The sequence below is a fragment of the Myiozetetes cayanensis genome, unplaced genomic scaffold, assembly GCF_022539395.1.
Source record: "Myiozetetes cayanensis isolate MyiCay16 unplaced genomic scaffold, myiCay2020 scf2-11, whole genome shotgun sequence".
Taxonomy (NCBI): Eukaryota; Metazoa; Chordata; class Aves; order Passeriformes; family Tyrannidae; genus Myiozetetes; species Myiozetetes cayanensis.
In genome coordinates this window covers 10,306,833-10,321,298 of record NW_026087411.1, presented here as the reverse complement: position 1 = coordinate 10,321,298, position 14,466 = coordinate 10,306,833, and the positions used below count along the sequence as shown (strand labels likewise).

The 14,466-nt window shown below is 39.8% G+C and overlaps 1 protein-coding gene across 5 annotated transcripts in view; it reads left to right on the top strand.

The window, feature by feature from the left end:
* Nucleotides 1–14,466, top strand: part of PLCB4 (phospholipase C beta 4) — a 177,925-nt gene that overhangs the window by 129,450 nt on the left and 34,009 nt on the right. For 3 of the 5 annotated variants that reach the window (XM_050315001.1, XM_050314998.1, XM_050314999.1), the window contains 9 exons: nucleotides 1,132–1,222; nucleotides 2,349–2,441; nucleotides 3,587–3,687; nucleotides 5,318–5,353; nucleotides 7,980–8,121; nucleotides 8,754–8,838; nucleotides 9,054–9,178; nucleotides 11,135–11,186; nucleotides 13,451–13,553. In XM_050315001.1, the coding sequence (XP_050170958.1) occupies nucleotides 1,132–1,222; nucleotides 2,349–2,441; nucleotides 3,587–3,687; nucleotides 5,318–5,353; nucleotides 7,980–8,121; nucleotides 8,754–8,838; nucleotides 9,054–9,178; nucleotides 11,135–11,186; nucleotides 13,451–13,553 (828 nt within the window). The remainder of the gene's footprint in view (nucleotides 1–1,131; nucleotides 1,223–2,348; nucleotides 2,442–3,586; nucleotides 3,688–5,317; nucleotides 5,354–7,979; nucleotides 8,122–8,753; nucleotides 8,839–9,053; nucleotides 9,179–11,134; nucleotides 11,187–13,450; nucleotides 13,554–14,466) is intronic. The other 2 variants (XM_050315002.1, XM_050315000.1) reach the window with 1 other exon arrangement.

Here is a 14,466-nt window from a genome sequence, read left to right as displayed (position 1 = left end):
TTCATCCAACATACCAAAAATCCCATGCCTGAGCTTACCTGGTGGGTGTGGAGAATCATTACCCTCCTGCAAGGAGGTTTGCACCTATTCTCCTGGAGTTGGGTTGATTTTGGGTCTTTTTGCTGGGTTGTTATTTCTCATCTTTGCTGCTTTTATTTGGTTTCAAGCTGTGGTGGTTTGCTCCTTTGTTTCTTCATCTAGAGTGCTGCTTCTGTGTAGCTCAGATTTGGATTTGAAGACAAAAATATCTAAATAATTCTTCTGAGAATTTTTACTAGTCCTGGAAATACCTTCTGCTCCTGGATCATTTATGGTTCACTGAAAACCCCAGTCCATTATACCAGCAATCCCTGGTGTAGTATTTTTAGGAAGCCTGAGGTGGAGAGGTTGCTAATTACTCTACAGAAATCTCTGTTCCTTAACCTCAGCATTGTGAGAGAGCTTCAATTAGAGGATTTTGTCCTTTTTCTTTTTTCTCAATAATATATTTTCTTCTTTCCCAACCTGGAACAAACCTCTTAGCAGTACTTCCTTGTGTATGCAAAACTTGCCCGTTACCTTTTACGGAGATGTGACCCTGTGACCATACTGGCAAAACTTGTCCCCATTCCCTGGCTAAGGACTGGGTAGTTTTCCAGTCACCCATGCCAGTCCTTCTCCACTCTGTAAGTGTGTGGGGGCTCCCTCACTTGCATTATTACATCTTGAAGGGACCACAAAAGGTGACTTAGAGATCAAATGATAATGGGCTAAACTGTGACTCGGGTTGTTTGTGAACCAAGGGAGGGAGGGACAGTAGGAAGTGTAGGAAGTGCTCTGATGAGGAGTTGCAGGTCACATCCATGCCCCCTGCTAGGCAGGAGAGAGGGGAAAATGTTTTGACCAGTGCAACTGAGGGTGGCACAGGCTGGAGACCAGCAAACATCTACCTGAGCACAGCTTTCCCATGGGATAGGGAAGAAGCAGAGCAGACCCTCTAACTACAGTCACACTTCCTTCTGGGGTTGTGCCTGAGGTGGCATTGCTTGTTCACTGCCCCTTACTATTTCTGTCCTACAGTCAAAATCCCAAATAGTGATAGAGAGAGGCCAAATAGCTGTTGTAAAGCCTTTTCTTTAAATTGTTTTACAGCTTGATCCAGGTAAAGCCTTACCATCTCCTAATGACCTCAAAAGAAAGATTCTCATAAAGAATAAAAGGCTGAAACCTGAAGTAGAAAAAAGTAAGTAAAACCTGTCAAATATTAAATAAACAAAAGTCCAGCTCGCTACAGAAAGACTTTGTTACTAAAGTTTCCAAATTGCTTGTGCTTTAGTGTTGGAAGAGTATGGATTCTATGTAAATGACATTTTGTTTGCCCTTGTGTTTCATACGAGTGCCAGAGTCTGGGCCTTGATATCAGCATGCAGCAAAGGCATAGATAGACCTGGGAATGTAATCCTGGGACTTTTATCAGACTGCTGGTTGAGCTAAAATACAGCACAGATAGAATCTCTTGTAAATTCTGCCTACACTGGTATGTTTGCTTTGCTGTGTTTTTCCAGGATAAGCGTGAAATTAAATGGAATTTCAAATTACTCTTCTTGCTGTTGTTGCCAGTTCTGATATTTATCTTCTTTCAGTAATAATAATGCTGCTATATTAGTTTCCAGTATGGCTGTAATGATAAACCCTGGTCCTTCTCCATTCCAAGATAAGCGTGCAGACCTTGCACTGACTTCAGTCATACATGGTGTGACATTTCATCCTGTCTAACTGAAATGCACAGGGGGATACGATGAAAATCCAAGCAATTTGCCTCCATTTGCATGGATCAAACCCCGAAGAGACAGCTGTCTGTTTATTCTTTGAAGAAGTAATGTGCTTGCTCCAAAGATCTTTGGAGTCTATGGAAATTTAGAAGGAATTTCTTCACAGAAAGGGAAAGTAGACATTGGAATGGACTGCCCAGGGTGGAGTCACTGTTCCTGGAGGTGTTTAAGGAAAGACTGGACGTGGCACTTGGTGCCCTGGTCTACTTGCCATGGTGGTGTTTGGTCATCGGTTGGACTCTATCTCCGAGGTCTTTTCCAACATAATTGATTCTGTGATCCTGTGAAATATATTTCTTACCTTCAGTAAGCTTTGGATACAGCCCTTACTGACCACCTTTCAGGTCTGACAACAGTGTATGTTTATTGATGCTCTTTACCCTGGGAAATTTTATTACTAACTGAGAACTTAGAGAACTCATTAAATGACAGTAGCTCTCGGGATCAGAGAACCATTTGTGATTGTTCTCTTGTACTTCTTTGTGCTACAAACTGTTCATGCCATGACTAATTTAATTTTATTTCTCTTATTAACAGAACAGCTTGATGCCCTGAAAAAGATGATGGAGGCTGGGGAAACTGCTGCTCCCAATATCCTAGAGGATGATAACGAGGAAGAGATAGAAAGCGGTGAGGATTTCATGGAGAAGGGCTCTCAAACGTTGCCTGTGGTAAATCAGTGGGGTGGCATGGGCAGTTAGGATGCACTTTACCCACATGCCTGCAGTCTGTGCCAGCAGCAGTCAATCTGGGCTCAGTGCAGGACTATTTGTACAGACCTCCAGCCTTCCCATCTCATTCCACAGCTGCTCCTGGCTCTGTGGTAGGATCATGAGCTTAGTTGGTGGGACCAGTGGTAATTCTAACTTCCCCTTACTTTTCAGAAGTCATATTGGAGCGCCAGCCAAGTCAGATTTTCCCTTTGTGTGTGTGAGAGAGAGACTGGGAAGTCTGTGTGCTCTTTGCAAACAGGTTTTGGCACTGTGTTTAATACTCGTGTCAACGTCAGGTTGGATTATTGCATTATGCTTTTGAGGGATAGGATTTTTCATGCCAAGCTTCAGGTATCTTCAGTGGAAATGTCTTGCTCTGAGCCAATGATATGGAACGTATTTATGGCCAGCACAGAAAAATAGCCAAACTTAGGGTATGATCCACCTTCATGCATTGTCTGCAAAGTGTCTGAACCAAAGTACTTTGGCCGATGTCATAGTGAATGTCCCAGCTTTAGCCTACCCTTTGGTCTTCTCATATATTAGGTATTTTTTTTTCCTGTTACTTTACACTTTTAGCTTCTTTGAGTACTCTAGATTCTAATGGAAAACCACCTTAAAAGCAAATGAAAATGATTCCCTAGAGTAGGGGCACACAGGAGACTGTAACAACACAAACAGGAAGCCCAGACACTACTTTCTTTTATCTATATTCAAAGAACTCTATCATCATATCTTGTTATTTCCCCAAGGCTATTGCCTTTTTATTTTTGCACTTTTTCTAAGCAAATTCCTGATTACTTCAAAAATGCAGTAAATAAAATTTCTCTTGCCATGTCGAAGTTCTAAGGATCTTAGACCTTAACAGTCATTTACTACATCTGGAAACAGTTAAATAGCACTTGGAAATCTAATACTCTGTATTTTATTCCCGTTTTTAAAAAATGCCAAAACCAAACCTGTGTGTTCAACTGTCATTTGTTGCATGTATGGCACAAAACCAGCAGTTGCTGTGTTTGGAGTTTTTTTTTTCCCCACTGATCATTTTTCTTTTCTGTGCAGCTGACCAGGAAGAAGAAGCTCACCCTGAGTACAAATTCGGAAGTGACCTTACTGTCGATGATTACAGTCAAAAAGAAGCTGTTGCCATCAGTGTCAAAAAGGTGGGATTGCTTCTTAGATATATCTTTTAGAAAAACTCCCCATGGAGGCAGTTGTAAAAGGCACTCTGTTTTGTGGAAGCATCACAGCACTTGTCAGAAGATTCACACCTGAGATCTTCACCAGATGCCCTTAACCTTTAGGTTCATGAGAACACACAGTTTTGTAGACTAAAATACTCCCTGCTTGTTCAGGTAGACTATTCATTGAGGAAACAGGATCAGCATTTAGGGAAGCAGTGTACAAGTGGGGGATCTGATCAAAAATACTGATTAAAGGCAGCAAGAATTTTCCTACTTCCACCTCTGATGCTTTGCTTCACAGGGCTGCGTTCTGTGTCTTCATTGCAGGGTTTCCCTATGTCATTTTTTTATTGTTCCTTAGGTAGACTTTCTCTTCTACCTACAGCAGTGAAGGCAGAATCGGGCAATCGTTCCCCTGTGGGGTGGTGGGGCTACATCAGACACCTGATAGACAGGGGAAGAGTTCCCTTTATTCCACTTCAACCTGATTTAGTGCAGTTTATCAGTCTCTGCTCAGTCACTTGAATATTATGTGATGGTCATTAGATGCAGAATATTGGAATTAAAATCTAAACCTGCTCTGACACTGGAGGTGTTATTGCTGCTTGCTACAGAAAAAAAGCCCACATGTGAGTGCTAAGGTACCTTATCAGATGATGCTCCTCTGTCATTTAAGTATTTTGGCCGCTTCTTCTCTCCTGCCTGGCTACCTTTGGATCTTACTCCAGACAGAAATGTAGGTATGGATAATCTTTCCTAGCACAGATTGCCCTTGGCAGCACGTCTCCAGCAGTGTCAGAGACATCAGGCCTGCCTTCTGTGTATCTCTTCAGCTCTACCTACGTCTTTGCTTCTTCAGGACTTCTGTGAATCCTTCCACTGAAGCATCATTTACCTTCTTTGCTTTAGGGCAGTTTCACTTACCAAGTCAGCTGGTCCTTGACTACCTGAGTGTTTCGGGGTTTGGGTTTTGGTTGCGGGGTTTTTGTTGGTGTTTTGAGGATTAGTTTTTTGTTTCCAGATTAGTCACTCATCCTCAGCATGTCCTCGAGTAACTTCTCTGCTTCTTTGCTGATCAGTGACTTGAACTTTATCCTTTAGGAATTTACATCCAGTGCCAAGGCAACATTTGTCTGTCGAAGTTCCTCGGTAGTGGTAGCTTGTAATTGAAGACAGACAGCAGACAGGCCTTTTCCAAACGGGGACGTTTCAAACATGGTTTGCAGCAGCCTAAAGTTTTCAGAGCCTGGCAGTTTGCATCTCCAGACTGGATGATCTTTTGTGTGGTCTGGGTGTGTTATTCTTTCATTCTTCTCTGAAACTTCCTGTCCCCAACATCTAATGGGAGCTCTGGTTTGGGTTTAACTGACTGGCATCCTTCATCCTGTTCCCATTGTTAGCCAGCTGTTGAATTTCATATCTTGTGTACCCAGATTTCAAAGAGACTACAAATTTTTGCAAGTTCACTGAACAGATGAATCACAAAGGAGGGTGTGGAAAAGGGTATGCTTTTTGCTAAATTAATTAACTTTTTGAGGATTTTTTCCTTACTGTGAGTGTTTCCTATTGCTTTCTCTTTGGGTAATGTATATATATTTTTTTCCCTTAGGCTGTTGAAGATTCTGAGCAAGAAAACAATAAAAAGGTGACACATAGGTTATGTAGTTTATTTTATTGCTTTCTATATAACATGCATATTATTTACCATGCATTCTTAGTGGTTTAACAATTTTACACTCAGTTTTACTGCACCTACACAGTATTTTTGAAAGTGACTCTACCTCCTTTAGTCCCCTAGGATTTCTTCTACTATACTTTTATACTGGGCTTAAGGCTGTCAGAAAATTTGGGAACAGACAGAAGTGCATGACTTTTGCCCGCTTAGAAGTGTCTGATCTCAGTCTCAAATGTCATGTACAGGGAAACCAGTTCTTTGAAGGGTGTTGAGATGTATCATCCCTGCTTCTTTTTTTTCCTCTGCCCTTACCCTGACTGCACTTTGTTTTCCTCTCTCTTTTTCTTCCTTTTGCTTTCCCTGGGGACTTCTGCATTTATCTTCTCCCAGGAATCCCTTCTGTAAGACACTTCCCACCTCCTTCCACTGTCCTCCTCCTCCTCTTCTCTCATTAAAACTGCTCCTGTTCCTAACCACACTTTGTTTCAGTCTGTGTTGTTTTCTAAGTGGGTTCTGCTTCTTTTCTTGAGGGGTGATGAAGTGTAGATAACAGGGAGATCAACTTTCCCCCGTTGTTTTCTCTATCCCCTAAAAGGCTCGTGTGCTGTTGTAACCATTCCTTTGTTCCTGTAGATTTTAAGGAAAATTCTATCCTTACCCCTTTCTTAATTCCTAGTTTTAAAGTTGAACACTGCAGAGTACAACCCATTTACTCTAAAAATTATGGGTCTGCAAGCAAATAAGGTAAAATCAATGACCTGTAGATTGTCTTGGAACATTGATCTAGTGTGCCAGTAATGCAGTCATACAGCTGTGATCCCACTGCTGCCAGGGCACTAAGGCATCACAGTCCCTTGGACTTCCTTTTCCCTGGAGTTCATTTAGGTGTAGGTGTTGATGGATCAGGATAGTCAAATATGATCAGTGGTTCTGAGCAGTCAACAAGAGGCATATTGGAGAACCCTGCTTTTCACAAGATGGGTGGTCACTTCTTCCTGAGTTATTTGCCTTTCAAAAATTAAGACACTGAAAAAAAGACTAGTTTCATTGAAAACCCTTGGCCTGAATTTGACCTAAGCTCTATTAATAAATATTAATCTAGTAACAAAAAAATATGCCTGTTTTCTACTTACAAAGGGATGTACCTTTTGGCATATTTAGGGAACAGATCTGTGAACCCTCAATATGCACATTCCTGAAAAGCAGTTGGATTGAGCCCTGGTGATCAGCATTAAAATACGGTGTCAGTTTGATTTCATGGGCCACTGGAAGTTTAATTCAGTCTAAAATGCACATACAACAATGTGTACCTGGACTCATTCTGCTGAGTCAACTATTCTATGCACTCAGTAAATTATGTTGCTCATGTCTATATTCATCTTATATCAGGGCACAAATGGTTCCACTTCACATGGTTTTCGTTCCTTGAAATGTGTCTGCTCTGTGTGGCAGGTGGAGGTACAGACCCATAATACTGGCAACTGGTTTTACAATTCCTTTACTCTCCCATCTCACTGAGTAAATGAGTTGCAGTAGTGGAGGTTCTGTGAACTGCATTACTCTCTAATGAGAAAGGGCTTTGCAGGGCTTCCTCTTATTGACTATTTCCTGATGAAACAGGGAAGGAGAACTTTCTGACAAACATGAGCTGCAGTCTGAAAACAAAAAAGCTGTACTGCAAGAATTTTTGCTTGTATTTAGTACTTCCTAGAGGAAGTTCACTGTCAACCTACAGTAAGTTAGATTTTTTGGTAACTGGTTCACTGGTAGGAGAACAACCAAAACTGTATGTAGGAGTTTGCTTAGATTGACAGGGATCTTTCTTTTCCTTAATTTCAGTGAAAAGAATGTGTTTCAAACTGGCTTATGGGAAGGAAAATGTTGGACAGGTAGATCCAAAGAAGAAGTGCTTCCTGTTGCGGGTTTCTGGCAGATGAGATACTTGTAGAAAACTTTTGAAGTTTCTGTTGTAAATAAAGTGCATCTTTATGTGAATGATGGGCTCACGTTTTTATTAGTGAAGTGAATAGGAGTATGAACTGGGTACTGTGTCTCTTGTTGGTCTTGTGACGTTTGTTTGTCCAGTGAAGGTTGTGATCCCTACATTTTGGTCTCCTGTTGGTAAAGATTAGTAGTTAAACCTATTTATGTTCTGATGTCGAGGAAGTTCTACTGAGTGCCAAGTATGCATTACACCACCATAGGTGCTATCAGCAAATGTATATTAAATCACAGTTTGGGGAATTTATTTGGCAAAGATAGATCATTCTCTCCCAACATTGTTCAGTCCATTGTAATATTTATTTTTTATCCCAGTGTTACCCTACTAACTTCATGTAATACTTACCTGCTGCTTAGGAGCTTTTCTATCATCAGTCCTCTTGCATGTGTTCTGTAACACTGAGAGTCTTTGGTGCACATATCAGTAAGAAAACAAGTCTTAATCTGTGACATTAAATTTCCACTTTTCTCGTACTAATTTGCCCTTTCTTTAACTTTCTGCAGATTTGGGTGTAATTTTGTACTGCGTTTGAAAGTTCCAACAACCGGGTTTGCACACAGAAAATAGTGACTGTTCTTTTTGATGTGTTTCCAGGGTTTAGTAACTGTTGAAGATGAACAAGCGTGGATGGCATCTTACAAATATGTAGGTGCCACAACCAATATACATCCATATTTATCAACAATGGTCAACTATGCTCAACCTGTAAAATTTCAAGGTTTCGATGTAGCAGAAGGTAACATAAAGGGTTGAATGAAATACAAGTGTTTGCTTATCCCTAGGTAGTTTTTTAATCTCTACATTCTCCTGAGTTTGGAAATGGAGGCATATTTGATAGTTTAATGACCGCCATCAGTATGTTTGTAGATCTGTTGCCTTGAATGTAAAGTTAGCATGTTATTCCATTGGTCATCCACAAGGAGTCACTAAATTACTGGGAGAATATGGAGCTGTTGAGGTTGATTCTATTCTATAGGCCTTTCCAACTAAAATGCCCTTTTTTTTTAGTTCATCTTTCCCTACAGTAAGGTGAGCATGATTGCCACAGTGGTCAGCACTCGGCTGATATTGCACACCAGGCCATTTATCATGTTGTTTTGCCTTATCCAACCACACAGCACAGGCTCTGAATAACAATTTTGTCCTAAACAAAAAAAGAAAGTTTTGGTGATTTCCCAGGAAGGGAAAGAAAAAAGCAAGTCAGAAAACCATGAAATTTCTCACCAGTCTAATTTGATTCTATGAGTAACACATAATGAAGAAAGAGACCAGACTCTGCTATATCCTTCTATTATGTATAGTGCATGATTTTGAATGTTGATTTGCCATTACAGAAGTGTTTTCAAATGTCTTGTTTTTCCTTCCTAGAACGTAATATTCACCACAATATGTCCTCTTTCAATGAATCAGTTGGACTAGGGTATTTGAAGACTCATGCCATTGAGTTTGTGAAGTATCCTTTCACCTCCTCACACCACTGATCTGCCCGTGCCGCAGATAAACCAGTGTACCTTTCTAGATTAAGTGTTCTGTGCCTGTAAAGGAAAAGGGAAAGCAGCTCACGGAAGGAGAAATAGTAAGATTAATACAGGAAATATTGAAGATCCCAGGCTATGGCTATACATTTCTACGATGCTTTTATTTCATTTTCCTTGATGAATTCTACAGTTACAACAAACGACAAATGAGTCGGATATACCCAAAGGGAGGCCGAGTGGATTCCAGTAATTACATGCCTCAAATTTTCTGGAACGCTGGCTGCCAGATGGTCTCACTGAACTATCAGACCCCAGGTAGGCAGCAACGACCAGTGAACCTCAATCCTAAAGAATGGCTTGGGCAGTAACTCTCAAACAGATGCCGTGGGTTTGCTTCTGGCATTTTTTGAGGAAGCAGACATATGGCTAAAGAACACAGCGGAGCGTGAGACAAGGGGCAATAAAAAAAGCCGTACACAGGAGGAAGATTCAGCCCCCTTTTGTGGAAAAATAAGAGAGTGCTGCAGCTCCTCACAGAAATGGGTTTTATTAATAAGTAGTATTAATTACAGGAAAAATCACTGCTTTCACAAAACACAGCTTTGGCACAGTTGGGTGCGTGTCTGCAAAGCAGAGATGAAGTGTGCAGATTGAGATGGTAGAAAGTAATGACTGTGTGACAAATGCATTTCTAGACCGGTCATTGTGAAGCGTTACGAGTCACGTGCTCAGCATCAGAGGATGGGGTGTGAGATCCCAGCTGAGAGAGCGATGCCAGGGAATGTAAATGCCTCTCCACGGGGTAATCTGAGAGGAGATGTATTGTTCCTGATCAGTGAAGGTGTGAGTTAACCGTGAGGGTGGGCTTTTTTGTTGTTTTGATTAGTTTTTTGATGTATCTAGGAATGTCTTCAGTCATACCTGTAACAGACCAGTTCTCCCATTTCCTTTTTCTAGCTGTGGCATTGCTTTTGTGCTTGCTTCCCCCTCCCTGAATGGTGTCTTTGCTGCTGCAGACACTCCAAATGATCATACCCTGAGGTGTGTCCTGAAAAACTGTGCCCTGATTTCACTAACTGAGGAAGCAGGAGAAGGCTCTACTGGAATACACTGGTTTTAGAGCACCCTACTCCACATAATGCAGAGGTTGGAGCAGATATGCAAACCCCACTCTGCTCCCAGCACTGCCCCTGCATGTCACTCCCCACCCATTTATATTGCAAAATAAGAGTAGTAATTGTAGAAGTGGAAGTGAGCAACTCTCCTGTATTCATCTTCTGTCATCCAGTTGTGCTGTCAAGCTAAAGAATAATTGAGGAAATAAGTTATAGCTGCCCAGTAAAGCAAGTAATAAGTGATATAAGGATATGAGAATCTTGTATTTTGTGTATCAGTACATACAGAAAAGATCTTGTTCCCTTTTGAAGGTAGAGTCTGCTGGGCAAGAGAATACTTGTGTTATGGCTAAACAGTGATATTCTATTCCAGTGTAATTGGAAACCTGCAGGGAAACATTTTATTTTTACAAAGTTCTGGAGAGGGTTGGATGAGAGGGAGGTTATTACATGTTTACTGTGTATCTTTATATAGAGGTGCCGTAATAATGCATTGGCCAAAACTCATCATTTAAATGTTGAAACTAAGCAATGCTGGGGGAGGCTCTCTTTGTTTTGTTTTTGTGGTATTTTACTCAATTAAGCCCATGGAAAACCAGTTTGATATTCATCTCACCTTCTTTAAAACACCAGGATACAGAGAGCTTCATCAGAGGTAGTTGTCTGTGGTCCTTATGAAGAAATACATACTTGAAGGATGTCTTGTGTAATATGTGTTATATTCTGCCTTAGACTGAGGTTAATTGCACTGTTAAAGCTCCTGTTTCCCTCTGTTACTCCAAGAGATCTGCAGAAATGGAGACATCTGTACTGTAGATAGCGAAAGTTAGATGATGGAAATCCCATCCCACAAATGTAACATGACCACAGTCTGTTACTTCTCTGCCTCTTTGATCTCAGGGAATCAAACTGTTTGACTGTTTCTTAAGCACATCACAGACTTAGTGGGGTTGATAAAGCTGTTCCTACTGTAAAGAAATCTCAAGTTTTTGCTGTTGCTTTCCTTTTATTTCTTAGATGTGTGGGTTTTACGCATTAAATTTAATTTTTATTTTGAACTCGTTATTCTGGACAATCAGTCTTGTTTTCTAGAAAGGAGTGATCGTGGTCTGCATTATTCACCAGGAAAGGTAGTAATTTCTTTGTCTCTTGGCAGATTTAGCAATGCAGTTGAATCAAGGGAAATTTGAGTACAACGGATCGTGCGGGTGAGTGATATGATTCAAACTGTTGTCACTGTGGATCAGAATCCTTTAATGAGGCTTTAATAAAATTTTGTCACTGTTAATTATGTGTTACAAAAGAAAAATGGGATGCTAGGTGAAGAGTAGACATTAGAGGAATTCAGAGGGAATTATCCCTGGTAAGGAGGTGTTCTAATGAATATGCTTTTTAATTATGCCCAGTTTTTAAAGATGAGATAGAAGAGGCTTTGTGTGCAAATGATGAAGATCATGAATACCATACACAGTTATTTAAATACATCTCCAGCTTCTGTTCTCAACCTTTTTTTTTTTTTTTGAAGATATGCCTCAGAATGGAGATGCATTGCACAGTTCACAGAACTGCCATATTTACTTGGACAGGTTGAGTCACAATACATAGGGAACATCTTTTTAATCTGTGTACTGTAGTTGGAGTGTAAAAAAGTGTTTCATCTCTCCAAGTTCTTGCTCACGACCTTTGCATGACAAAGGATGCTCAAGTGATGCTGATGGATTTTTTTTTTTTTAAACATTGAGTTTATACCTTAATAGGATAGACTGATCATTAACATCAGGAGAAAGGAGGAGATTGATGAATTACAGGAAATGACAATCGAGAAACACATTAAAATCTGCGAACTCGTCCTGGGAAGAAACTACTCTTTTTACTGCTGCAAATCTTACTCAGGAAGAAAGTCTGAGTAGATGTAGCTTGGTAAAATCCCTCACCTGCAGAATGGACACAAAGGGCTTGGCCACTCCATGCCTTTATCACAGTTGTGAGCTCTCCAGGTAGAGCCTCTTGCCTTTGACAAAGGTGCAGTCTCTGTAATTTCAATCAGAACAACACAAATAATAGAAAACCAAAGCTTTTTTACTGCAGGGTATGGTTCTTTCTTGTTTGACTCACAATCCTAGTAAAAGAGCACCTTTACTTTGGCCAAATTCTTCTGAAGGACAGGGAGAATTATCAACTAAATTCCTGGATTCTTACATCAGTCTTTTGATATTACAGTGGTAATGCATGGTAATATTTTGATATGCATTATGAATGTGGTGGTGTTTCAGTCACAGAAAGGATGCAGGGCAATGAAAATAAAAACTTCTGTTTCTTTCTGTGTGTACTTCTTTTTTTCTCAGATTTACAGTTTTCATGCTGGTGAAACAAGATTGAGCCCACTCTACCTTCACCACTTTTTATTTCAGCAGCCTGGAAGCAGAAATAAAGGACGTTTCTGATAGCTTCCTACTTTAAATTAATAAATTGTTATTAAATCCTCACATTTATAATGTAAGAAAAACGAGGAGTATTATTTTTCTAAAGAGAAACCATGTTATGAAAAAATGGGAGAAAACATTGACATTCTTTCCACTGGGACTTTTCCAACATTTTTGAATTATTTCTGAGTTCTGTCTAGGCCTTTACAACACTGTGTACCAGTGATACACTAGAGAGACTAGAGGTGGATGAAAATTAATCCTCCAGTAGCTTGGTCTGTTGGGGTTGCAGAATTAACAAGATTCCTTTAGTTAAACATTTTCTTCCACCGCTGAAAGCACCTCTGTAACGTGAGGAACAGCATTGCTGTGCTCAACTGCTGGTTCATTTTGATGGCAGAATCCTTGGGTTCTGATTCATCAGAGCACATATTGGCTTCATTGATATGTTGATCCAGTGCACAGTCCTCAGGGACAGATTGTAAGTGTTATTGTGGTAGTACCTTTCATGCCACTATAATTAACAATCTGTCAGCGCTGACATTATCAGTTGTTTCCCCCCAAGGTTTCATAACCGCGGTGAAAAAATCAGCTTCAAGCTGAAATTTATTGTACGAGTCTTGACTCCGAGGAGCTTCTTCATTTAGAAAAATAAAATTGAAAAAGCCCTCTGTATTTTTCCAGAGAATTAAAACAAATGAGAGCAACTACATTTTATTATATGGTAACTTGCTATATTTTTAAAATGCATCATTCAGTTGTTTTGAAATGTCCTTGATCACATTACATTTATTTTTCTCTTGAAATCCAGGGCTACTTTCATCTCTCAGTAGCTGGTAATTCAGAATGAAGATGAACATTTATTTGTGTTCTAGATAAACATAATGCTTCCTTTTACTTCCTCACACTTGCAACTGGAATGACAGTCTGTATTTTACAGTGCTGCAGGACAGTTCATTGTTTAAAGCTAGAACATCCATTTCATTTGTATTTAATACAGTTTTAATTTCTGCACAAGAATAATTTTCTCCTTTTTTTCTTGAAAAAAGGTATCTACTTAAACCAGATTTCATGCGACGACCAGATCGAACGTTTGACCCGTTCTCTGAAACTCCTGTAGATGGTGTAATTGCTGCAACATGTTCTGTACAGGTAAAACAGCACCAGACAACTGTCATCACACCCAAATCACATGTAAAAGTCAGCAGAAATAACATACCTACAGGAAGTGTGTTTGAATTGTGAAGATTTAATCAAATGATTTTTTTTTTTAATTTCTGGCTAAGATGTCTTCATTTACTTCATCTGAGCAGGATAGAACTAGAAATGATTTGTTATTACACATTATCATGTTCTAACACCCTTCATGGTCTTTTTGAAATGCATCGGCCCACACAAATGGATAAATGAGTGAGGTTTATTTCTGAGTTCAGTATGAAATCATCCACCACCACTTGCCACTGCAGAGCAAGGAGGGGCATGGGCACACCTGGACAGGATATTTTCAAAATAAGTAGAGAAAAATGGCTCCTGTGATGAAGGTCCTTACTTTGAAATCATCTATAAGTACAAAAGTCCATGAAGCATCTGTTGTAGTTCTAAAGCATGGTTAGGCAGCATATTTTGGAAGAAGACTGACAGTTGCAAAACTTTTTTGTGACTCGACACTCTTAATTTTTTTTGCTCAAATACCTTTTGTGCTGCTAAACTTCAGCTTTCAGTCATCCCTTTCTATGTGCTACATTTAAATTTCAAACTCTCTCTGACCAAGTGTTCCTTGTGCATTCTAGACATTTAACTAAGTTTCTTTTGCCCTTACAGAAGAACAAACAGGTTTAATAATGTTGGGGTTTTTTAATGGTAATGACAGTACAGTTCCTCCAAGAAGGAAGTGGGATCTGGTGGTGAGAATATAAGTTCTAAGTATCACCAGAGATAGTCTTTATTTATATCACATATTTTGTCAGTTACTTTTCTTGTGTGACTAAAACCAGTACAAAATTGCATGTAAATTCTGTCAGTAAGGAATTGAGTGGACCAAAAACCAGTAATGATAACCCTCAGC